The sequence below is a fragment of the Danio aesculapii genome, chromosome 20 (genome assembly GCF_903798145.1).
Source record: "Danio aesculapii chromosome 20, fDanAes4.1, whole genome shotgun sequence".
Taxonomy (NCBI): Eukaryota; Metazoa; Chordata; class Actinopteri; order Cypriniformes; family Danionidae; genus Danio; species Danio aesculapii.
Window position 1 is genome coordinate 1499590 of NC_079454.1, and position 27006 is coordinate 1526595.

At 39.9% G+C, this 27006-nt stretch overlaps 1 protein-coding gene across 1 annotated transcript; it reads left to right on the forward strand.

Moving 5' to 3' along the window:
- The first annotated feature begins 1693 nt into the window (after positions 1-1693).
- On the forward strand, positions 1694-25411 carry lrp11 (low density lipoprotein receptor-related protein 11). The gene is made up of 9 exons (XM_056445611.1): positions 1694-2413; positions 4609-4766; positions 8650-8791; positions 9362-9487; positions 10273-10413; positions 16563-16733; positions 18815-18871; positions 20457-20573; positions 23026-25411. The coding sequence occupies exons 1-9, from the start codon at positions 1846-1848 to the stop codon at positions 23178-23180; spliced, it is 1635 nt and encodes a 544-aa protein (XP_056301586.1). The 5' UTR covers positions 1694-1845; the 3' UTR covers positions 23181-25411.
- Positions 25412-27006: the final 1595 nt, after the last annotated feature.

A 27006-nucleotide genomic window follows, 5' to 3' on the forward strand; every position in this document is an offset into this window, starting at 1 on the left:
GGGTCATTTTCTTACAGGCACAACCATTTACTTGGGACTGCTGAATAACTTCTCAGACATCTTTAAAATCCTCATCATTTTATTTTCTTACAACACAGATTACACACCTTTTTCACGTCTCTCTTAGTGATTATTACACACATTGGAATGTTTTTTATTTATTTATTTTTGAAAGAAAAAAGCTCTATACAAATAAACTTGATCTGAACTGAGTATGTTTTAAAACAAAAATGCATGAGTGTAAATGGCACTGAAATGGGTTCAGAATAGGGTGATTGAATATGGGTGATTATTCGGGAAATGTATAGAGTGTTAGTGGGCCATTTTAGGCCCTGTTCACACCTGGGGCGATCCCAAGTGGACAAAAGACACACATTACCGTTCACACCTGGAGCTTAAATGAGTCTCTTTTGACCACTTTCAACCTCTGGTGAGGGTCTCCGGGTGGACGTTGGCTCTCTCTTTTACTATTACATGTTTTATAACATATTTTTTACAATATATTGTAGACTATAGAAAGTAATTATATAATGTGTCTTTGGATAAAGCATGCAGAAAATCATGCAAAAATACCTATCCCACAACAGATTCATCCAAGACTTAAATTCATCCCTATTTTGCTTTAATTAGAATAAAAATTATTAAACGCACATTAAAGACTTCACTGCTGAAATAAAGCATTCACAAAGCTGTGTCTAATGAAAAGCACTGTGGGTCTTGACCACGTGCACATCAATAAAGCATTTTTTGCTACACTCTCAGAAAAAAAGGTACATGGTGAAACAAATAATGCTCCTTAAGGAACGGTTTTGTACCTTATATGGGACAGAAAAGACGTCTTATGATACTGTTCTGTACCTTTAATGGTACAATCGAAATACACAATTGTTTTCATAAAAAAGGTACATAAGTGTTGGACAGCTCCTTCTTTATTACAATATCTCTGAAAATAAATATGACCGTAAAGGCAAAGTGATTTATGAATAGTTTCCATATTAAAACATGAATCATCATTTAAAAGCAAATGTTTAAAGAAACTCATCGAGATTAATTATTAATATCTATAATACAAAACAACTGGTAAAACATAAACTGTAGGTATTGTAAACTAAACATTAAGGCATTTTTAATAAGCATTTGGTGAACATTTTCTGATAAATACACTTTTATTATTGATATCTCCACCTTTTGCCATTTGTTTTCCACTATACGCACGTGAGCTGCAAAAGTCCTGCATATGCAAAGTGTTCATGCAGACATTTTACTATTGTAAAGCTAATCAAACATTGAGCATCTCATTTCAATACTTCTGCATAAATCTATTTCTGTTTTAAAATGAAGTAAATTAAATGAACTTTTCAGTGATTATGAAGTGTGAAAATTGGAGAAAAATAATGTTTTATATTGTAGATGGGAGAATGTGTTTCTGGATCATTTTGTGAAAAATGTTGTGAAATGTTTAGCTAAAAATAGCTCTTCTGATTGATGTTAAAGTATTTTTTATTCTTTATTGTGAATGTTAAAGGTGCATTTACACAAAAAAGAAACTTATTTAAAAAAAACAATGTGTGTAGGGTTTGTGCTTTGTGCTCTCTGGTCTTTCTGGACCCCAGAGTGTCCCCTACAGGAGATATTTAACACAGCAGACTGACGCTGGATCAGTCGCTGCAGCTGCTTCAGTTCTGGCGGTGGACTCGACAGGTGCAGCGTCAGCTTCATCCTCTTCGACAATGCGCTAAACGGCGATTCTTACATCCTAATGTAACGCTCCTGATCGCGAATGTGATGTGATTGTTTCCATCAGTGTTTAACCCAATTATCTTCATCCTTCTCCTCCTCATCATCATGTTCCCACGGGCGCATCATGTTCTTCTGTGCGCAGCTCTGCTCTGGGTCTCCATCTCGGCCGGGGCGCGCTCTTCTCCAACATCTGAGCTCAAATCCCGGATCTCCGGGGTGGAAGAGCTGCTAGAGGAGTTCCGCAAACAGCTGCAGCAAGATGAGCCGGGCTCCCGGGAGCAGGAGGGTGACGGAGACCGCTGCGTCGCAAGCTTCAGGGCGGCGGAGTCGCGCATCATCCGCGCCAGCGCGTCCATCGAGCAGGGCGCCGCGTTCTTGTCCGCGCCGCCGCGCGTTTTCAGCTGGAGGGACTGCGCGCGCGCCTGCTGCTCGCTCCCGCACTGCACAGTCGCCATCATCCAGGAGGACCTCAAGCAGCCAGACGACAGTTTGCGCTGCTATTTGTTCAACTGCACCTACAGGGGCAGGAACGTCTGCTCTTTCTCCTTCCAGCCGGGATTCAGCACCTACAGCCGGCTGAATGACAGCTCCGGGGCCCCGGGCACACCTGCCACCGACGGGCCGGCCGGGAGACACGCACCTGCGCTCGGCGAGGAGGAGGCCATGATGCAGGGTGGGTGACATGATGGGATACATATTACCACTGACAGCAGAAAGTCTATTAAGTCTATTTCTGTCAGAAATTAGCCTATAAAACATTTTACACCACAAAAATTAACTAAAATTTTATTAAAAGTGGAACACACACACACACACACACACACACACACACACACACATTTTTACTCCACAAAAACTACTGGCACACACACTGACACTAACATACAACCCTTCCAAACACACACACATACGCACACAAACACTCCAAAAAACACACCTATCAATCACACACACAGATAAACAAACAAAAACACACTCCAATAAACACACCTCCCACACACACACACACACACATATATTTTTACTCCATAAAAACTACTGGCACACACACTGACACTAACAGAATATAGCAGAATATCACTACTAGTCAACTAAGACTACACCTGCAGGATAACACTAGAAAACTAGTGCGGAGTTCACTTGAAGTAAAAACAAAAGTCTTAATAGTGGACTACTTCTTCAAGTTAACTGGCCCTAAAGTTAATATAAATGCGTTTTTGATTTCGTGGAGTTTCTAAGAACAGTTATTCCAGATCAAGAGATAACGCAGAACACTTTGCCTCCTGTTTTCCTGAAGTTCACTGAAAGCATAGACATCTGCTAAGTGCACACTACTGCAGACAAAACACAGGGAGGCTTTAGTTATAAAAGGACCTGTTATGCAAAAATCATTTTTAACAACAGCTGCGTCGTGACCGTGTGTGAATATAGCCAGCTTCTGATGGTAAAAAATATTAATTCTATTGTTAAAGAGGTTTTCACCTTTAATTTGGATAGGAAAGTGGAGATTAAAGACAGGAAATTATTGGGAGCAGAGAGAAGGGAAGGGTCGGCAAAGGACCTCGAGCAGGGAATTGAACTCAGGTCACCGTGAGCACCATGGTGCTAAATGCCGGCGCACTTAACCACTAGGCTATTGGCACCAACTAATTCTATTGGTTATAATCACACTTGGGGGTGGCGCAGTAGGTAGTGCTGTCGCCTCACAGCAAGAAGGTCGCTGGGTCAAGCCTCGGCTGGGTAAGTAGGCGTTTCTGTGTGGAATTTGCATGTTCTGCCTGCGTTCGTGAGGGTTTCCTACGTGTGCTCCGTTTCCCCCACAGTCCAAAGACATGTGGTACAGGTGAATTGGATAGGATAAACTGTCCGTAGTGTATGAGTGTGAATGAGTGTGTATGGATGTTTCCCAGAGATGGGTTGCAGCTGGAAGGGCATCCGCTGCGTAAAAACATGCTGGATAAGTTGGCGGTTCATTCCACTGTGGCGACCCCTTATTAATAAAGGGACTAAGCCGAAATGAAAATGAATGAATGAATGAATCATCACACTTGATAAAAACAGTCTGCAGAAACACTTTGATTGACATTGAGTACGTTTACATGGACACCAATACTCTGGGTTAAGAGTCGAGCATGTAAACAGCGATTGATTAATTGAATCTGATTCTGTTTAGTTCGATTATGATCTGAAAGTAAATGAAGACATGTGGAGTATGCTGATTTCAGTGCGTTATTGAAGGGCAGCACAGACATGTAAACACCGCAGTCAAACTATTACCCTCGTGCAGGATTCTCGAGGCATTTTGTGACAGGATAGTCCACACACACACACACACACACACACACACACACACACACACACATACACGGCTGTTTGACACTATTCTCTGCACCTACCGAGTCAGTGAAGGACCACAGACACCTGCATCACGAAATCTGTGCGGTATCAAATTCCATTAAAACAACACCCTTCCAGCAGTTCCTCACATCCTATATCTCATTTGTCAGGGGGTCATGCATGAAATGTTCCTGAATGAAAGTGAAAGTGCCAAACTGCAGGTAAAGTCAGCAAATTAAGAATGAAACATCCAAAATTGCATGAAACTCCAGAGGAAATGTGGATAGCGTGGTGACACAATGACCTGAATTGAATTATGTGCTAAAACATGTAAGACTGGATCATGAAAGGAACATGTAAACACCTCAGTCTTATTATTGTCTTATTCAGATTAATGCTAATCATTCCATTACTGATGTCCATGTAAGCGTGGTGTGTGGTAGTTTGAGCTGAAGCGACATCAGAGACTCAGTTTATATCTTGTAAAAAGGGCCATAATAGGGCACCGATTAAAGTGTGTGTGTTGGCCAGATCTGGACGAGCCGCCCCGCAGTGACGCTGGTCAGGATCTGGTGGTGCAGCTGCCGACGGACTGGGCAGTGCTGGACGGCAGAGACAGCACCGATGATCACCACATCACACGCTATGAGTGGGCTCTCGTCAGAGGAGACCCTTCTGTTAAAATGAAGGTAAACCTGCTGCATGCTGCTCTGGTTGAGAAGATCCATTAATTAATTAATTCATCCATCATTTATCTATCTATAATCATTCAGTCATCTTTCATTTCATTGATCAATTAAACATCATCCATCCATTCATCCATCCATTTAACATTATCCATCCATCACCCATCCATTCTTATATCCATTTATCATCTTTCCATCCATTCATCTGTCCATCCATCCATTCATCCAAATATCTATTTATCATCCATCCAACCATTCATCTGTCTGTCCATCCATGCATCCATTCATTCATTCATTTAATCATCCATTCATCTATCCATTTATCATCCATCCATCAATTTATCATCCATCCATCCATCCATCCTCCATTTATTCATTTATCATCCATCTATCCATCCATCCATCCATCCATCTATTCATTTATAATCCATCTACCCATCCATCCTCTATCTATTTATTTATCTATCATCAATCCATTTATCATCCATCCATCCTTCATTTATCATCCATCCATTCATCCTTCCATCCATCTGTTTATTTATCATTCATCATCCATCCATCCATCCATCCATCCATCCATCCATCCTTCATCCATTCATTTATCATTCATCCATCCATTCATTCTCCATCTATTTATTTATCATCCATCCATCCTCCATCCATGTATCATCCATCCATCCTCCATCTATTAATTTATCATCCATCCTTCCTCTGTCTATTCATTTATCATCCATCCAGCCTCCATCCATCCTTCATTTATTCATTTATCATCCATCCATCCATCCATCCATCCATTTATTTATCATTCATCATCCATCAATTTATCATCCATCCATCCATCCTTCATCCATTCATTTATCATCCATCCATCCATCCATCCATCCATCCATCCATCCATCCATCCATCCATCCATCCATCCATCCATCCATCCATCCATCCATCCATTCTCCATCTATTTATTTATCATCCATCCATCCTCCATCTATTCATTTATCATCCATCCATCCTCCATCTATTCATTTATCATCCATCCATCCTCCATCCATTTATCATCCATCCATCCTCCATCTATTAATTTATCATCCATCCATCCATCCATCCATCCATCCATCCTTCATCCATTCATTTATCATCCATCTATCCATCCATCCATCCATCCATCTTTCATCCATTCATTTATCATTCATCCATCCATTCATTCATTCTCCATCTATTCATTTATCATCCATCCATCCTCTGTCTATTAATTTATCATCCATCCATCCTCCATCTATTCATCTATCATCCATCCATTTATCCATTTCTGATTGACCTTATAACCTTATGTTCTTCAACTCACGTGTTATTTCCCAGTCTGCATGTAGGAGCTTCATATTGATTCCTAATCCACAAGCGATGATGATTATTGGACTTATATACAACTCCATATAAGATTACCTTTCAGCACTTTTGAAATAAACAGTGAATGTAGCATGTAGGAAGTGTTTTTGCGCGATCATCTTACGTGCCTTTTTGGAAACACACATGAAGTTGCAATGAACGCTCAAAACCTGATGTACAGAATGCTTTTAAAGCCTGGTTTATACTTCTGCGTCGAGTGATCAGCGTGACCCACGGCGCATGCCTTGTGCGTTATTATGCACTTATACGTCTGCGTGCTGTTTGTGTTGCTCTGCAATAACACTTCTGAAACACTAGCTGGCAGTAGGTGTTTATGTACATTTTACCTTAATGTACAAGTAGCTTAAACTTGCTCATTCTGAAGCAGGAACCAGCGGACGTGCAACAACATTAATCCTAAGGTAAACACAAAACAAAACTATCCATCTGGAGCTCCTTCATGGGATTCGACACTTGTAAACACTCGCTCCAACGGGTTCGCGTGGCTCTTAGTCCCGCCCACACTCGTCAGCTCTACCAAGTCGAATAATCACACAGCTTGCGCTACTTATCATTGCGATATGTAGTTACATTTTTTTGAAAGGAGCGTGTCAGCGTCGGTGAGGGCGTCCACGCGCAGGCTGTGCTGGAGCATACGCGTACGCTTGACGCAATATATTGTTATTGAGAAACCCAGATATGGGCTATCAACAGTTTAATTGCAGTCATCAAATCAGAACTAAGCAGATGTGGTCACGCTCATTTCAACAAGTGCTTTTCTTACTTAAGCCCTGGTCACATCTCACGATTCTATTGTTGGTTACTAAAGTCACTATGTCAGATTATTTTGTCTCGACAAAATCTTGACTTGTCGTGGGTAACAAATGTACCAGACTACATGTTCCTTCACCATCAGTCATCCCGTGATGTCTACGACGAGCGTTATTTCCCAAAGCAGTCACATTGCTATTGTTGTTGCTATAACAATATTTCTTATCTCAATTTTTCATTTTTTCAACTTATTTTAATCTCAATAAACACTGTTGCTTGCAGACAACTAATGACTACATTATTTAAGGGCATTCGTTATGACATGGATGGGATCATGGATAGACTTCCTTTTTAATATTAAGATATTTTCTTTGAAATCTAAATGTATATTTTCCTGTCATGGGTTGCTTATTAAACACTTCTTCACCTGAACTTGGCGTGAGTGACACTGAGAAAGTGAAAGCACACCAGCACTGAGGGAAAATCAGGTGCTTAATCTTTAAAATAATGACATATTAAAAAATGAGCAAATGTATAACTGAGGTTTATGATACAACAATTACAGTGAAGCATTCAATAAATCTTTTTACAAATCTTTTTAATAATATGAAATGAATTTCATTCGGTATCTTAATTTTAATGTATCTTTTGCCGGTCAGTTATCTACTAGATAAACAAGAATAACAAATAACTATTGAGGTGAAGCGCTTTAAAACCAGTCCACTATATGCTTCAGAGCCAAAACACGAGTTGCTGTGAGACTGTGCTAATGTGTTAAATAAAATAATAACCTAGCCTAAATAAAGTTAAAGAGAAATATTCAGTTTCAGAGAAGCCTATATTAAACTGTTTTCACTATTAATGGCAAATCTGAATAAGCAGGAAATGTATCCGCATGTTCCCAGATGACCTCGGAAGAACAAACTCTGTTGGAAGGCTGAGAGAACTCAGAAACTGGTTGTGAGAATGAAGATGCATATTTGCGCCAGTCTGTCAGATAAAATTGATTAAAACACCTTAATATTTTGAGAAAAGGTATTTAAAGTTTGCATAAACAAAGATTGATCTTATCCACCCGAGACCCACCCATAAGTGAATATTCAGCCTATTTTTTGATTACCTGACCAGCGTATTAACGACAGCACCTGCTGATATAACCCAGAAATGATGTGCTCCTTTTGCTCAGTGCCACCCACATGATGGAACTCATCGTGGAGAACGCTAAGAAAATTAAACATGCTAGACTTTCTGCGATAAAGCCGTGTGGCGTCGCTGGCATGGTATCCGGTTGTCGTTAACTAAGCCACATTACACAAGAAGAAACGATTGTCACCACGCCCATTTGCCGTTTACGAATCCCTACGATACCCTACGTCAAAGAAATCCTGCCGAAATCATAACAAATTCATGTGATCTGACTGGCGCTGTAGAGATTTTGTTTCCAAAATAATCTTTATGACATAAGATTACTTTGCATACTCCATTGGTGGATTATTTAGCTCAATTTTAAGTAAAAACTCACTTACTTTTGCTATATTTTTTCTTAAAACAAGACAATACAGTTTGCTTGTCTAGAAAATGCTTCTTGATTTGAGAATTTTTAGATGTTTGGTCTTGAAACAAGACAAAAATCTAAGTATGAATAGTGTTTATTTGCTGCGCTCAAGCATTTACAGAGGCAGTATGCAGTGTTGATTGCAGTATGCAGTGTTGGTTGTTGTCTGTTGTGTGCAGGTAACTCACCCGGGCCTGTTGAAGCTCAGTGGACTCAGAGAAGGAGTTTACACCTTCGAGATCACGGTCATCGACACGGCAGGCCAGAAGAGCTCAGACAACGTGTCTGTCAGCGTGCTCGCCCCGGCCCCAAACGCACAGGGTCAGAACTGATCCCAGTTTAAAATCTTTCAGTTGCATGTGTGCATGGATGATTGCTTCTGCTATATCGCACAGACGTGAACAGAATTGCTAGTAACCTTCAATTTTGTTTCATTAGTTGGCCTTTTTTATAGAATAATTGGAAAGTAAGGGGTGCACGGTGGCGTAGTGGGTAGCATGTTCGCCTCATAGCATGAAGGTCGCTGGTTCGAGCCTCGGCTGGGGCAGTTGGCGTTTCTGTGTGGAGTTTGCATGTTCTCCCTGTGTTGGTGTGGGTTTCCTTCGGGTTTTCTCCAAAGACATGTGGTACAGGTGAATTGGGTAAGCTAAATTGTCTGTATCAGGCATACTGTGAACATTTCCTTGCTCTGTTAAACATCATTTAGGAAATATTTAAATAAAGAAAAATAATTCAAAGGGGGGTGAATAATTCTGACTTTATCTGTGTATTTGTATTCATATTTCCCATTCTGATGAGTAATTTAGCATATTTGTAATTCCCCTGTGGGGGTAAGTGAATTGTAGCCTGTATCTGAGTGGACGTGACACAGACGTGTGTGTTTCTCTGAAGTTTGCACAGGTCACTGTTCTCGCTATCAGTTCATGTGTGATGATGGCTGCTGTATAGACATTGGTTACGCCTGCGATGGAAAGCAGCACTGCCCTGACCGCTCAGATGAGGACTTCTGCCAGAACTGTAAGTCTGGACCACCAAACCATTCTACTGCAATCATCTCAAAACAGCTTCATATCTTCTGCTGTATCGTACAGACGTGAACAGAATTGCTAGTAACCTTGTCCTGGACAGTTTCATTAGTTGGCCTTTTTTATAGAATAATTGGAAAGTAAGCGGTGCGTGGTGGCGTAGTGGGTAGCACGTTCGCCTCACAGCATAAAGGTCGCTGGTTCGAGCCTCAACTGGGTCAGTCTGGACCACCAAACCATTCAACTGCAATCATCTCAAAACAGCTGAATATCTTCTGCTATATCATACAGACGTGAACAGAACTGTGCTTATGCAAAAATCACTTTTATAAGGTGTTTAAACACAGTTGTGTGTCAGCAGTGTGTGAATATAAGCAGCTTCTAATGGTCAAAATTCTGTTTGTTTTAATCAGACATGATAAAATCAGTCTGCAGAAACACTTTGATTGACATTCTCTCTTTGTACGTGTCATCAGAGGGGGAAAGCCCCGCCCACTAGTGCCCATCTCTCCCTCATTAGCATAGGATGTCAGTCTTGTTTTCAAATCTGCCACTATGCTGACACACAGGTGTTTGTAGCTCCGCCCTCTTCTGAAAAGAGCTCAATCTCATTTGAATTTAAAGTGACAGTCACCAAAACAGCACAATTAGGATCAAAGCCTAAAAGGGTCCGTTTCAGAGAGTTAGAAAGCATTATTTGTGTGCTATTTTGAGCTGAAACGTCACACACAAAAAAAATATTTGAAGATGGATAAAAATGTTTGTTTTTTTGTGTAGTTGATAGTGGTCGTAAGTCCAGTTCCTCAAAACATGGACCAGATCTACAGACTGAAGCTGCAGTACAGACACCCACAGAGAAGCAGCACACGGATATCTCCAAACCTGAACCACGCCAACATTACGGCTTCAGTAACCAAGGTAAGACATAAGAATCACTCACAGATGCACACACTCATATTTGAAGTAAAAATTGCGGGACAGTCAAAATGAACGTAGCATTATTGACTCTCACTTTATCTCGCATAATGTGTATGCGTAGTAGCCGGGACACACCGAGCTGAAGGTTGGACGTTGGGCTTTGTCCAGGGCCGGGGTGGGACTCCTTTTCAGCCCTGCAGTTTTAAGCTGTAGACCAGCTCCACCTCAGTTCAGGACTGACTATATTAAAATAAGGTCATTTCCAATACTGTTTCTAATGACACGATCACGCCTTTTTAGAACTTCACATGTTTTTCATAAATATGAGGACATAAAGGGTAGCTAAATCTCCAACACTATTCTTTAAAACATCACAATGTCCTTTACTGCAATATCTGAATATATATTCTGTGCAACATTCTTTCAGTACTTTGTAATGGTGGACACACAAATAATAAAATATGTACACGTACACAAATAACCCAAACAGTAATATATGTCTTAACACTGAAAGTGAAGAAAAAAACAAAAAATAAATCACTCAGGTGAGGTTTGAACATGCTGACCACTGGACCACAATGGCACTGTTGTGCACGTGCGTGTGGTAGAAAGAGTATTGCACTGCCATCTGCGAGACTCTTTTAACCACAGTGTTACTTTCTATTGATGTCTTAATCTTTTTGTCCCCTTTTTAGATTTCTGATCAAATTATGTCAGAGTTATTAATGTGATTTTCATTGAGCAGGTGTAATATTCATTAGTATTAATTATTCGAATTCTTATATTCACTAAGGTGCCGCTGTTTGGTGTCGAATGATAGTTACATCATCGTTAACCTGCAGGCTGCATTTAGCTCACGGGGCTGCGAGAAAATAAATAAAACAAGCTGAGCTGCGGCAAAATAATGAATAAAAAGAGTGAGGCTATGGTCAAATAAATAAATAAATGAAAAAAGTGCGACTGCTGAGAGTGTGAGCAGGCCAAAAAACGGACTGGCCCACAGGGAATTCTCCCGGTCCTCCCGATTAGCCAGTCCGGGCCTGGTTTGTCAGTCCGACAGTCAGGGGTGCGTTTCCGAAAACCATAATTAGCCAACTAAAGTCGCAAGTTCTGTCGTTACAAACAGAGTTCGTTGGTTTGGTGTTTCCCAAATCCGTCGTTCCAGCGAACATTCGCAAACTGCGTCCCAAACTTGTACGCTTGCAGCTACACCTCTGGAGCTGTAGTTAGAAACAGAGTTCCTGGCTGTGTTCTATTCCCAGTTATCCCCCCTATGCCCTATTCATTTAGAACATTCTAACATTTAAACATGGAATGATTAAAGAAAAGCATTAAAGTCATCTCTCTTAGGTGTAATTTGCTTTCAAAGTGTTTTAGCGATCTTCATGTTTACAGTTGCGCTCCCTTCGCAGTGCACTTTGAAAACATTGCCATTTTGAACACAGCCGTGGCTCATGACGAAAGCTATAGGTGACCAATTACTTAAAAGCGAAATTTACGTTACGTCTCCAAAGCTTACACAGCATACGTTAATGCTTTTAATTTATAGTGGGTTATTTATTAAGTATCTGTACTCTATTGACATGGGCCTGTTGATTAGAACATTTCTGCAGTGGTTTACATGTCAAACTGTAAACGTTGACTTTTCAAAAGAATTAAATAGACAATAACCTACTTAATAATAATAATAATAATAATAATAATCATCATCATCATCATCATCAATTTGTCACTGGATAGTCAAATATCCAAATGTCACTTTTATACTTCCTTAAGCTAGGCTGTATCATTTTGACAAGATGAAGAATAGTTAGAAAGCTTTATACAGTGGCTGTACAATGGCTAACATAGCTAAGGGCTGGTCACATCATTTTTGTTGTTGTTAAAAGAACAATATTAAAGAGCCCATATTATGGCTTTTTGAAAATGCCCTTCCATGTAGTGTGTCACACAGCTCTAAGTGAAGTGAAATATCCAGCTAAGGCTTAAATCTGTAAGTTTACAGTGTTTAAAACTATTGATTCATCTATAAAAGAGTCGACTCATAGTGCTTCAAACGAGTCGTCTTGATAACGAGTCATTAGGTGTTTCGCGATGACGCAGCTACGAAACACAAGTAGTTGCACGCGCAAACCCGGGAGATTTGAAACCTGCGGCCCCGCCCACTAACAGAAAAAAGTCACACACACACACACACACACAGAGACACACACAGACACTGGTAGAATGAAGTCACGCTGTGCAGATGGAGATTATTGTCAGTTCACCCAAAGATGAAACCTTAGCATATAGCCTAGCCTTGAGCAGATCGAGAGCCTCTGGAAACTACCTGCTTACAAAGAAGACTTCATCAGTTTGTTAAAGGAAGGATCAGTAAAGACTGTCAGAACAAGGATCAGTGGATCATGAATCAGTTTCTTCCCCCATTTCACCAGTGTAAGTACGTGCGATTAAAATTGTTGCCTCGTTTACTCTAGCTTGCAAATTATGCATTTAGTTGTGTTTTGTTACTTGTAACCGTGTGTGCTGTATCAGGTTAACTCTTTATATTCTCATATCGCGTGTAAAGCCACGTTGAAAACGCGACGCGTGCCGCTTTGTTTATGGATAGTCAGCTATGTGTGTGTGTGTGTAATGTGTGTGTGTGTGGCTCCTCTGAGGACGGTCGTTTGTGTGAGTGTCTCCTCTTAGGAGGTTGATGTGTGTGTGTGTGTGTGTGTGTGTGTCTCTGAATAGGGTAAAGCTCTAGGCAAAGGGTGATCAAAGGGACCCGTTTGTAAAATGAGGACCGGGGGGGGGGGTGTCGCGGTTGAAATCGCGGATGTAACTGAGGACGCGGAGGGGGAGGGAGGTGTCGCCGCCGCGCCGTCTCTATTCTGGACGCGCCGGCCCTGTGTGTGCGTGTGTGTAAAAAGAGCAAGTAGACTGCTAGGACATATCCTAGCCAGTTCTTGGACTTTTTGCTTGATAAAATAGTTAGTCGTCAGTATTTTCTAGTCCATCGTCTGTATTTACATTCACCCACTGGCAGCCAAAATCCACTATGAAGCGTGTGTACACTGTGACTACTTTTATATTGTTGATAATCTGCTGGGCATTTCACTCTGTCTCACGCTGAAGCCTGTCAGTGTCGTCGACCAATCGCAGCAGCCTGTCATTGGTCCAATCAGCGCAGATTAGCTTCGCGCTGAGGACGAGTTTGGGTACAAATGAATCGCTGAACGATTCATATGGGAGTCGCTGGGATAACTAGGTAAAAATAAATGCATATTATAAGACCATCAAAGTGTTGTTTGACCTTGCATGCATATTAGACTGTTGTTGGAGACCCTTACAACCTAAATATGACCCTATTTCATCTATAATATGGGCTCTTTAATATTAAAGTATGTCATATCGGGCCAGTCAGTTGGATCACTCCTCCAGCAAACAGATAAGTGGCAAAAACTGAAACAGACGTGGAAAAAATGAGGAAACTCTCAAGTCAAGCTTAATTTTGACTTGTCCCAAGATCTAAACATGAATAAATGAATTAAAGAGACAGACACAGAGTTATTGTGTGATTCTTAGACTAATCCAGTCAAGTTTTAACAGACTAGCCATTTGATTAATTTCACTTATAGGTTTCTGCCCTCAAAAAATGTTGTATGGGTGTTGTTGATATTAATTATGTTCAAATTAAATAACTCAGTTGTGTTTGTGTGTTGAAATTAGAAGAGTTGTGTGTTAAGGGCGTCACAGTGGTGCAGTGAGTAACACACAGCCTCACAGCAAAAAGGTCACTAGTTCGAGCCTCGGCTGGGTCAATTGGCGTTTCTGTGTGGAGTTTGCATGTTTTGTGTTGGCGTGGGTTTCCTCCGGGTGCTCCGGTTTCCCCCACAAGTCCAAAAGCATGTGGTGTAGGTGAATTTTGAATGAGTGTGTATGGGTGTTTCCCAGTGATGGGTTGCATCTGGAAGGGCATCCGCTGTGTAAAACATATGCTGGATAAGTTGGCGGTTCATTCCGCTGTGGTGACCCCAGATTAATAAAGGGACTAAGCTGAAAAGAAAATGAATGAATGAATGAGCGAGTTGATTGTTAACAATCAGAAAGTATTCAATGCTGGCATTATCAAAGGTTGCTGTTAAATAACAATGCTTATTTAGATTGCTGCTTTGCTTTTACTGTTGCACCTCGTGAGCACTATGCAACAATGGTCCATCATATATATTAGTAACGCTAGTGAAGGCAGAACTGCTCAAAAACCTTCAGAGTTCACATCCGCTCCACAACTCCTCAGCAGTTTCCCTTTCATTCTTCTCCAGCAGCCTTTATTAACAAAGCCTCTCTATTTCTAGATATCTGATACCGTGTGAAGCACAAAAGCCTCTCTCTCTCTCTCTCTCTCTCCCTCTCTCTGTCTGTCTGTGTCTCTCTCTTCAATTTAATTAAATTAAAGAAACAGCTTTATTTGCAGTATAAAAGAGCATTGCAGATTACATAAACAATTAATAAAACTGAAAGACAATTATATAATACACATACACACGCACATACATAGTAATATACAGTTAGTCAACACAATTATAATATTTTTGGCTCTATACACCAACACAATCCATTTGAAATGAAACCAAGATGTGCTTTAACTGCAGACTGTCAGCTTTAACTGGAGGGTATTTACATCCAAATCAGGTGAACGCTGTAGGAATTACAGCAGTTTGCATTTGTGCCTCCCACTTGTTAAGGGTCCAAAAGTAATTGGACAATTGGCTTCTAAGCTGCTTCAGGGCCCAGTGTGTGTTATTCCCTCATTATCCTAATTACAATGAGCAGATAAACGGTCTGCTCATATTAAGCCAAATGCTTCAGAACTCATTAGACAGTGCTTTACAGTGCTGATGGAGAATGACACATAGCATACTTCAGAAGCAACCAAAGAGGTTTTAAAAGGAAAGAAGTGAAATGTGTTGCAATGGCCAAGTCAATCACCTGATCTGAATCCAATTGAGGAAGCATTTCACTTGCTGAAGACAAAACTGAAGGGAAAATGCCCCAAGAACAAGCAGGAACTGAAGACAGTTGCTGTGGAGGCCTGGCAGAGCCTCAGCAGGAATGAAACCCAGCGTCTGGTGATGTCAATGCGTTCCAGACTTCAGACTGTAATTGACTGCAAAGGATTTGCAACCAAGAATTAAAAAGTGAAAGTTTGATTTATGATTATTATTCTGTCCATTTACTTTTGGACCCTTCACCAGTGGGAGGCACATATGCAAACTGTTGTATTTTCTACAGCGTTCACCTGATTTGAAAATTAAATTAAAGCAGACAGTCTACAGCTAAAGCACATCTCGTTCGTTTCATTTTTAAAATCCATTGTGTTGGTGTATAGAGCCAAAGATTTTAGAATTGTGTCGATGTCCAAATATTTATGGACCTAACTGTGTATATATATATATATATATATATATATATATATATATATATATATATATATAAAGAGAGAGAGAGTTATATCCTACTACTCATGCTGTGCCCCATATGGTCCAAAACCCCACAGGTGGGCAAATCTAAGCTTGTTTTTAATAAAACAAATATAAATATGCAGATAATAAATAATACTGCTAATAATAATAACATTATACCAAAGCAAATTGTTATGAATAAACTGAAAAAGCCCCTCTGAGATGCAGAAGGCATGGAGGCAGTGGTGTTTATATTTATGTAGGCTAGAAAATAATAATTTAGTAATATTTTAATCTTTAATTCTCCTTCATTTGTAAAGATATTTGCATATTGCTGTACATCCTGTGTGTATTAAGCAGTGTGTAAGCGAGACACACAACTAACACGCTCTGCGCTGGACTATAGACCTAATTTGATCTGATCTATTGAAGCGTATATTTAAGTTCCTCAAAATAGCAACGCGCCAGCAATGCGCCTCAACACGCCTCCTTTTTTAGACCAGAACGCGTATGGGTGCACATATGAGGGCAAATGCATTTGCTATTTAAACAGCGTGCTGCAAAACGTCAAAACGACTCTTGCGCCGAGCTGAAACAACCAAACAACAATTGCGTCGCGCCTTGCGCTGCATTGCACCGGGTGGGCCGCATCGCAGGGCTCCTAGACTTTACTCTCTTTCTCTCTGTGTTTGTGTGCGTCAGATCCCTGTACAGCGCCTCCAGTGGTCGGCCCGTGTAAAGGCGTTTTCCCTCGCTGGTATTATGACTCTGAAACGGGAATCTGCCAGCACTTCCAGTATGGCGGCTGCAAAGGAAACCACAACAACTTCCTGCAAAAGTCTGATTGTGTGAATGAGTGCATCCAGAAACCAAGTAAGTCTTCACCATCTTTGATTTAGCTGATTACATTTAGTAAATTAATTGGTATGACTATATTTTAAAGTAAGGGACCAAGAACTGAGCCATGTGGTACCTCTGAACTGAACTTCAACTGGGACAGCTGAAATGAAGCAGCTTTACTTTACCAGAACGTTTTGACACCATCTACACTAGCTATGTTTCCATCCAAAGATGTGAATTAAATTTATGTGCAAAACAGGAATATGGCATAAAAGATGTGCGGAAAAAGCAGCGTTTCCATCCAATGAGTGAAAGAGAACAAAATCGTCACTTCCTGATTAACTGGCGCCAAATATCAACAGTAAACACAGGATTTGCTGTGGTAGGAGAAGCTGTGTGAATCTTCATTTAATAAAGGACTTGCGCCTCTGAAGACAATGTTAGTACACAATGAACACGGGGTGGCGTTTGAAAGCGTGAAACACAGACGATCTTGACAGTCCTGGAGGTGATTAATAATATAACAACACTAATACTGAAACGGTTCAGGTGTTTTAGAATGACCAAAACAACATTTTAGATGTTGAACAGTGTGCTCAGCCTGCTGGTTTGTCCATTCGCACACATTATTATCATCACATGATCTCTTATCTCTTATAACAAAGTCACATGACCTTTTTAATGCACATACTGGAATTTGTTCTGGATTTTGTCTTAACGAATAAAATGTTTGTCCTACTCCGTTATGCGCATACGCTTTTTATGCGCATTTTCAAAACTTATGCACATCTTGGCGTTTCCATCAACTGATTTTTTTTTGCGCATATCCAAAATGGTGGATGTAAACACAGCTAATGTTAAAAGCTATAGAAATAAAAATGAATTAAATGTTTTGACAGAAAGCTACTACATGCTAAAAATTCTCATTAGAGTATCAGTAACTATCTGCTGATTCTGCTCCACCAACAGACATTTAATTAAAAACAAGAAACCTCTTAAGTGCATGTCAACTTACACTGACCCTTAGCCTAAACCTAACCTTGCAGTCTACTGATACCAAAGACTATAGATATACAAAGGCGGTTCTCTGGCATTACTACGAATGGGGAAAAGTGCAATGCTGCAGCAAAGAAAGTCCCGCCTTTTGCTGGAAGTAGCCAATCATCAGTCCCACGCTGAAAAATCCAGCTTAAACCAGCCTAGGCTGGTTGGCTGGTTTTAGCTGGTTGACCAGCCTGGTTTTAGAGGGGTTTTGGTCATTTCCAGGCTGGTTTTCAGCCATTTCCAGCCTGGTCTTAGCTAGTCAGGCTGGAAAATGACCAGCTAAATCCAACTAAAACCACCTTGACCAGCCTGGTATAAGCTGGACATAGCTGGTTTTGGCTGGGCTCCCAGCCTGGCTAGGCTGGTCAAGCTGGTTTTAGGTGGTCATCACCTGACCAGCTAAGACCAGGCTGGAAATGGCTGGAAACCAGCCTGTAAATGGCCAAAACCCCTCTAAAACCAGGCTGGTCAACCAGCTAAAACCAGCCAACCAGCCTAGGCTGGTTTAAGCTGTTTTTTTCAGTAGGGTCTTTATAGCCACGTGGTTGAGTGGGGGAGGGGTCTGATTTGTTTGTTTATAATAGAGAGTTCTGTCATTTAGTGAGTATTGTGCGCCTGAGTGGATGTTGACAGGAGAAAAACATCACAGCACATCCATCATATATGGTGTCGTTCTCCAGTCTTGTCTCAGGTTTTGTCTTTGATCTTCAGTGTTTATAACTGCATCATCGCACAGGCACAATAGCTGGAGCAAACTGGAAAATACATGTTTTAAAGGTATTAGAGCTTATGCAGTGAAAGTACTGGGAGAGGTCACTTCAGATTGTGTTGCTGATTTAAAATATGTGATTTCATTGAGAGTATAGCAAGCAGCTTTGGAGATTTTAGGATTCCTTGCTCATTGAGATAGAGCTTTAGTCTTGCATGAACTGCCCGTAATACTCAGAGAATTAGTTGGCATGTACATTTGTGTACAAATCAACAAATGTGTTAAAGGGACCAACAAAACAACATGTTTTTAAAGTGAGATCGCTGTGACTCTGAAAAGGCTTCTGTTTTCTGTCTTTCAGCAGTAGCAAATCATCAGACGACGACAACTCCGTTATTCAGCTTCAAACCATACACAAGTATGTTCGACCATATCACTTCTCATATTAAGATGAGTTATACTGTATTATAACCTTAAAATTGCTTGAGTGTAATCTAGTGTTATTAAGGTTTGAAAGGTGCTTATATTTTGGAGTGCTTGACTTCACCACCAATGATTTAGCTGATCACATTCATTAAATTAATTAGTATCACTTTATTTTCAACACAACAACTGAACTGAAGCAGCTTTAGTTCACTAGAACTTCATCAGTGTTAAGCTGCGGTCACACTGGGCTTTGTGTGTGCTTGTGTTGTGCGATTGCTCCATGTTTTAAATTTCTGTCCAGAGAGGTCCTGTTTTGATCCTCGATTGGTCTCACGCAGTCAAGTGATGCGATTTCGCAGGTCAGAGTTCATCAAGCTTGAACTTTGCGCCGCAGCAACATGCGAAACTTGACGCATGACCTTGCGTTTCCGGTCTGACGCGTGCGTATGAATGGAAGTCTATGGGAGGAAAAGCCCAGTGTGACCGCAGCTTTAGGCTGCTGTGACACAATCTACATTGTAAGGGCTTGAAAATGTAATTGTGCTGCTTTCCTAATAATTCCTCCTCCTAAACTGGTAATGATAATTAACTATTAAAATATTTTTATTACACCTAGATTACTGCTTCATATATATGTATTTAAGAGTAAAGATGATCAATTCAAGACGTTATTAAGTGAAGTATATTTATAAACTAATGTCGAGAGGATCACGTGTTTATGATTGCTTGCAGCCGGTCCTGCATTATTCAATTCATGATTCACCAATCAGACGATTCCTAAGCCAATAAATACCCTCAGTTCCATATCACAGCCATCTTTGTTTTGAAGAATCCCCCTTCCACCCCTACTCCTCCTCCTTTCCTAGATGGGTGGCACGGTGGCCCAGTGGTTAGCACTGTTGCCTCACAGCAAGAACGTCACTGGTTCTAGTCCTTACCAAGCCAGCTGACGTTTCTGTGCGAAGTTTGCACGTTCTCCCTGTGCTCACGTGGGTTTCCCCCGGTTCCATAGACATGCTCCTAGTAAGTAGTTATCTCTTAAGAGCAATCACTATCTGTTCATTAGCTACTACAGCAGGGGAGTTCTCCAGATCTACCTAAGCTCAAACTCCACTCTCGCCTTGTAAAGGGGAGGGAGCCCAAGGCTCGAGGATGTTATGAGCTCAGGGCTCTCTCCTGGGACTTTATAATCAATCATCAGCTGAGTGTGAACTCTTGAAATTAAATTTTAGAGAGTAAATGACAGTAATTCAGTGTTGGGCTTGGGGCAAACACCATCAAAACGTTCCTCAAAATACTACACTATAACTGATAACACCTGAAACAAGGTGATGAAGTGTGTATACGGTATGTACGTAAACACAATTTGCCACAAAGTGCTGGAAAAGTTTGAAAATGATCCTGGAAAATGCTTAAATTTGACTTTACAACCACATAATTTTGCTAGTAAATGACCTTCAGTGGCCTGGTCCCAATATAATGCTCCTCATGTATCAATGGGTTAAATGAACTTGTCTGTTCATTAAGAGAAAATATTGTGTAAAAGCCAATGTGGCCTCTCTCTTTCCTATATGCAGCTCCTGTGGCCTCTGTCCTTCAGGAAAAACTGCCAAATCCTCCCTTAGACTCGCAGAATTCACTGGCACTAAGGAAAACACAGCGGATACTGGAGGGACACCCGCCTCCTGAATCAGGTGTGTGTGTGTGTGTGTGTGTTATAGACATGCAGAGACACTGCTGGAGTTCACAGAAAACACCTTCACCTCTGCAGTTAAAGATGAGGTGGATCTTCTTCTCCTCTTCTCCTCTTTCATCTTCTCCTTCATTTATTATTATTCTCCTTGTTGTTCTTCTTCTCCTCCTCATCACCCCCTACTCCTCTTTCTTCTTCTCCTTTTCTTGTCCTCCTTCAGCTCATCCTCCTCAAGGTTGCTGTGTAATGGATGCTCTTCTGCAGCTCTCAGTTGTGTCGAGTGGTTATTTGAGTTACTGTTACTTGTTATTCTCTATAATCTGACATCAAATCAGGCTTTTTCACCTACATACTAGACATTCAGCCCAAATGGAAAAATCGTACATGCCAGCAGGGCTTTACATTAACTTTTTTGATCGCCAGCCACTGTGGCTAGTAGTTTTCCAATGTTACTAGCCACTCTGCATTTTCACTAGCCACCCTTTTGTTGTTGGGACAATATATTTTATATGCATTAAATTGACTTTGACATGCTAAAAATAGTTGATTTAGATGTTGTGTTATGTTCATTTCACTTATTGTGTGTTGTAAATGAGCTTGCTCAATGAACATGAGCAAATGGGCTGTGGTTTCATGTCGTGTTGGAATTAATGTTATTTCACATGACTTTTCAGGACTCAGCACTAAGGATTTACCAAATTATTCTCTAGCCACGCCAAACTAATTATTTCCTTTTCAGGGATTTTAAATAATGTGTCAAAACAAGCTAAATATAGCTGCACTCATGTGCTTTTTATTCAACAAAAATGATCTTAAATAAACAATAGACATTTAAAAAAATCTAAAACTAGTTAACTATAGATAAATGGAGAGCTAATCTCCTATTAAAGCGATGTTATTGTCGCGATCTAAGCACCATAGATCGCTGGAAAACACTCACATTCACACGAACTACAAATCCGCCATGGACTACATTGTCCGGTCATGCAACACACACGCACACCTGCTCCTAGTCAGCAGTGATTGCAAACACTCACACAGCTAAAGCTGCTCATGAACTGATTCCTGAACTATTTAAACAGCACATTTATAGGTGGGCATAGATACATTTTTTAAATCTAGATTAATCTCACTATATTCTTGGAATTAATCTAGATTAAAATGACTCATTTGAATTCAGCAGAATGCATTCAGAATATGTGTGCTACCCAAATAATGACTAAAGTAAGTCTTTGAGATTGGGTTTCTCAAGCCAGGTGGCGCATTAAACCAGGGGTTTATCTCCTGTTTCCAAAATGCATCATAAAAACTGCTTGAGAAACTGATCTACTGTGATAATTGGTGATGAAAATAAATTATGTTTAATAAGATGTGCTTGTGTTTACTAACTGTTTATTCAGTTAAACATGAATGTTGAACTGTAGGCCTACATAAGCTCCTAAAAGAGATTTTTGATAACCTTTATCTGACTAAAGTCAGAACTGAACTGAGCAGAAATGGAATTAAGACATGTGGAGGATGCAGATATTAGAGGCATTACTGAAGTAAACACCGCCATCAAACTATTACCGTCATGTAGGCCTTTCGCCATATTTTCCCACAAGATCCACTGTCAGTAAAGGACCGCACACACACACACACACACACACATGGCGAAATGCGTACGTTTTTTTCTTTCCATTTGGCGTGCATTATTAAATTCCATAACACTCTCACCAGTCCTTACTCCTTATTCGCGTCTAATACCTCAGTTTGTCACGGGGGCATGAATGAAATGTTCATGAGTGAAGGTGAAACTGCCGAACTGCAGTTAAAGTCACCCAAAATTACAGCAAACTCTTACATTACAGCACTTCACGTAAACACCTTCATTATATTATTGTCTATTAAGGCGAATAACTAGATTACTGATGTCCATGTAAGCGTAGTCAGTCGTGTCTTCGAAGTAAGAAAAGATCCAGAAGGGCATCCTGCTGCTGATTTGATTCAGAAGGGCACTGTTTAGTCAGACGGCTCACCGGTTTACTTTTAAAGCAGCCGCTCCATTTGATCTGTATATGTTTTACTGGAACGCATGAACTCTTCAGGTGCCTGATGGTTAGATGTGGAGCTAACATTAATCAGATTCACTCTAGTGAACGGCATCCATGTTAGCACGTCAGGTTTGATGTGGTCATTTCACAGTAGGAACACACACAGGTTTGAAGACTCGTTCTCGCCCCCTACAGTGCAATGCGGTCAGGTATACATCTGCGCTAAAATATCAAGGTGAAAGTCATCATAGCTTGCGTAGAACAGACCCAGCTCCCAACACAACTTTGACAACCCTTTGTTGTCTATGTGTCTGACATAATCTAATAGTGTCAAGCCATGTGTGTGACTCTCTCTCTCTGCGGTGTGTCTGTATTGGTGTGTACATGTTTGTCTGTTTGTTTATTTGTGTGTGTGTGTAGGTGCGATCCTGCCGCTGGCCTTCGGTCTGCTCATCAGCGCTCTGCTCCTGCTGATGGTGGGCTGCCGGCTCTTCCTCGTGCGCCGCAGACTGAAGAAAGCTCTGCCTCTGACCACGGAAGAGTCCGATTACCTCATCAACGGCATGTACCTGTAGCAGCACAGACCAAAGCCAGCCTCCAGTCTGCTGTGTCTGCGTGTAGAGGCTGAAGAAGCTGTCAGGTTAACGGTACTGGAGGCAGACCCTCCTCCTGGGTTTGGATGCACCAGCTGGACGCAAGTTACATCTCAGCATTGACCGTATTCTGCACTCGTTTTTGCGATGGACCCTTTTCACAAGGCGGTTATGACGCGTCTAACACTCATCAGCATCTGAAATCCTCTAAAATATTTAGATTTTAATAAAACATCAGAACATTTACAGGCATTTATGTGTGTATTATATCATCTGTGCATCAAAATACTAAAAATGAATGAGCGCTTGTGTGAGGGGCATCTAATGCAGCGTCTATGGGAGCAGGACAGTAAATCTGACATTATTTGCTTTCCTTTTTCTGAAAGTCTTGCTAACACCATCCTGAAGTGTTTACTTTATTATTACTATTATTATCATTACACTGAGCTCAGAGATCACCAAATATGCTGACTTCTGCTGCTGAGGATATGTGAAAAGGGTCCATTGTTTTAATACTTCTGATTCAGCTATGTAGTGTGGCAGATTACTGAATCTTTTATCGTGGTACCTTGATTAAAACATCACACATGTAGTTGGTGCACTATTTCTGGCATTTGTACATTATATTGATCATCCTTGAACCCTTTTATTGAGAGGGTTTGTGATGGATTTGTGCCTCTTTTCTTGTGGCACAAAGATGAAGCTGTGTGATGTGACCGTGTGTCCAAAATCTGCCAAAAAAAAAAGTTTGTGTCTTGTTTCTGGTTCAAATATTGATAAACTCTTACATTAAGAAGCGTTTTTTAGACCAGCACAAAATATTGTCTCGTTTTCAGAAGTAATATGCCTAAAGTAAGTGTGTTTTTCCTTTAAATAAGCAAAAAATAATCTGCTAATGGGGAAAAAGGGGTCAAATAATGTTATTTCAGAGCAAAAACAAGATTATTGTACATGTTTTAAAGAAAAACTCGCTTAATTTTCACTCAATCTTTCTGAAAACAAGAGATATTTTTGCCTATCCAGAAAATGCTTCTTGATTTAAGAGTTTTTGGATATTTAGACCATATAAACAACACTTTTGATTGTCACTGGAGTGGGAAATTTAGATTGAGTTGTATTTATTTGATGCACCACAAGCCTGATTTTCCCCTCATCTGTCTGACTTTAAATGACAAATACTGCATCACTGATTTCTGTGTTTAATTTGGGAGAACATCTGAAAAATGTGCTCAGCCTTAAAGGGATAGTTCTCCCAAAATCTTCTAGTTCTGTCATATTTTACTTACTTTTACCTTTCACTTGTATAAGAGTCTTTCCTACATCGAAAAGAAGATATTGACCTCCATTATAGAGTCAATCTAGGGCCATATATACTTGCAAAATAAAAGAAAGATTTGCAAACAAAAAATAAAGTGTTCAGCAAAAACAAATAAATAAATGCACATCTCCAAAATTCGCAAAGGGAAAATCATTTTTAGAGAAATAAAAATTAATTTTGCTAACAAAAAAAGTCAAAGCAGTGCAAAAAAAGTAGAAAATTAGCAATAAAAAAAAGGCTATACTGTATATATTTGCAAAACATTATAATAGCACAGCATTTACAAAACCCTTACAGTCAATTGCAATGCTCATTTTGCTTTGCTTTTTAGTCAACCGTGAGTTTGCGATGCTGTGTTCACTTTGCACTTCACATTTTTGCGCGTTTCATCTTTGTGGCCCTGATTTGACAAGGGGGCGGGGTCAAGGGAACTTGGGCGTTTATGGCAGGCTCGGACCTGCCTCCATTTAAGCGACGTCATCACCTGGAGACACAGTATCACCGAGATGATCTTATAGCTCAGTAGGTCCGGGCCTGCCGTAAAGGCCCAAGTTCCCTTGACTCCACCCTCTTATTTTGAAAATATATGTTTATGTCAGCGCCAATAGCCTAGTGGTACTGTACACTGACATATAGCACCAACGTGCTCATGGCGACCCGAGTTCAATTCCCAGCTCAAGGTCCTTTGCCAATCTTTACCCTCTCTCTTCTCCCAATGCTTTCCTGTCTTAAATCTCTACTCTCCTATCATAATAAAGGTGAAAAACCCCTAAAAATATATATGTTTGTTTGTTTTTAATTGTAAATATTGTAGTTTTTTTGCGCGGATTGATTTTTATTTGCAGTTCTTTTTTGTTTGCGAATGTCATTTTTATTTCTCAAAACTTACTTTTCTCTTTGCAGTTCTTTATTTTTGTTTGCAAAATTAATTTTTATTTCCAAAAATGAATTTTCGCTTAGCGATTTTTTAAATTTTTTTTAATTTGCATTTATTTTATTTTTTATTTTTTTGCTCAATACTTTATTTTTTGTTTGCAAAACCTTCTTTTATTTTGCAAGTATTTATGGCCCTAGATTGACTCCATACTCCATAGTGTTTTCCTCCTGCACTATGGAAGTTAATGTGTGCGAACATGCATTCTTCAAAAGGTCTTCTTTTCACTTCAACAGAAGATAAAATCTGTTTAAAGCCAGATGACGGAGAGTAAATGATGAGGTAAATTTCATTTTTGGGTGAACTATCCCTGAACATTGAAATCACAGTGTTTCTGTAATTGTACACGAATGCAGAATGAGTTCGAGATGTTGATGATGAGTCTCTGTGCAGGGAAAGAGGTTTAACTGATAAAAGTACTCGTGCCATCTTATTTCAGCTTACATTAAAAACAGACTCTGACGTGGACTCAGTGGTTTAAATATGGCCTTATTTCAGAAAAGATCTACTTCTGGATTTAGTTATGATGAAGATCTCAGTGTGTTTTTACTGTGATATTAAATACTAGACTGTATAATTGGTGTAACTGTGCTATGATGTTTGAAATATAAAATATATGTATATGATTGTAAAAAGAAGAGTCTTGGAGAAATACATTTTAAGTATATATATTAAAATATGGACCTGCTACACAAGTATCCAGTTTTTCATCCAATTCACATTTATTCACACGCATAAACCAAAGTGTTCATCTCTACAAAACATTCGAAATGCACAAGACATTCATATGAAGCTGAAAACACATGCGCTGTGCTGTTCATAGTGTTTTATTTTCTAAAAGCTCTGTAATATCTGTTAATGAATAGTTCTGTATTATGTGATTCACAAGTGTTTATTTGCGGTGGTGAATTGCATTATGGGATGTTGATCTCTGCTCTGTCGACTTTTGATGGTGAAAATTCTACTCTACACTTTAACAAAGTGACTTTTATTGACATTTAGTTGAAATGATGTATAAGAAATATAATAACACACAGAGAAAAAAGTCTGTATAACAGAAAGCGTGCTGCAGTTTAATACAAGGTTTTTGTGGCGTAATATACAACACCAACACACTATTAAAGTGTTCATAAAAGTCACTTTTTCAAACTTTTCAGTGTTAAAAGTTGTTGGAAATAAGATCAATATCCCATAATGCAACTCAAAAGCAGAAATAATTGGGAAAAATTTAAACATGCATCACAACCAGTGGTGTAGTCCTTGCTATACGCACGTATACTCAGTATATGCTTATTTTTTTCCACAAGCTGTTTGGGCATTACCACTTCTGAGGATCAATAATTGTGTATACCCTCGGTATACTCACTTGTTTTTCTAATTAAACTTCCGTAATTTACGTTTATTCACTTCCCATTTAACTGTATACCAAATGTTTATTGTTGTTTAACTGGCGCCATTCCCCGCCCCCTGACGACCGCAGCAGCTGTGAGGGCACTATAGGGTATATACCTTGTGTTTCCCATACTGATAAACTTCCGGTGACCTGATATTTTATA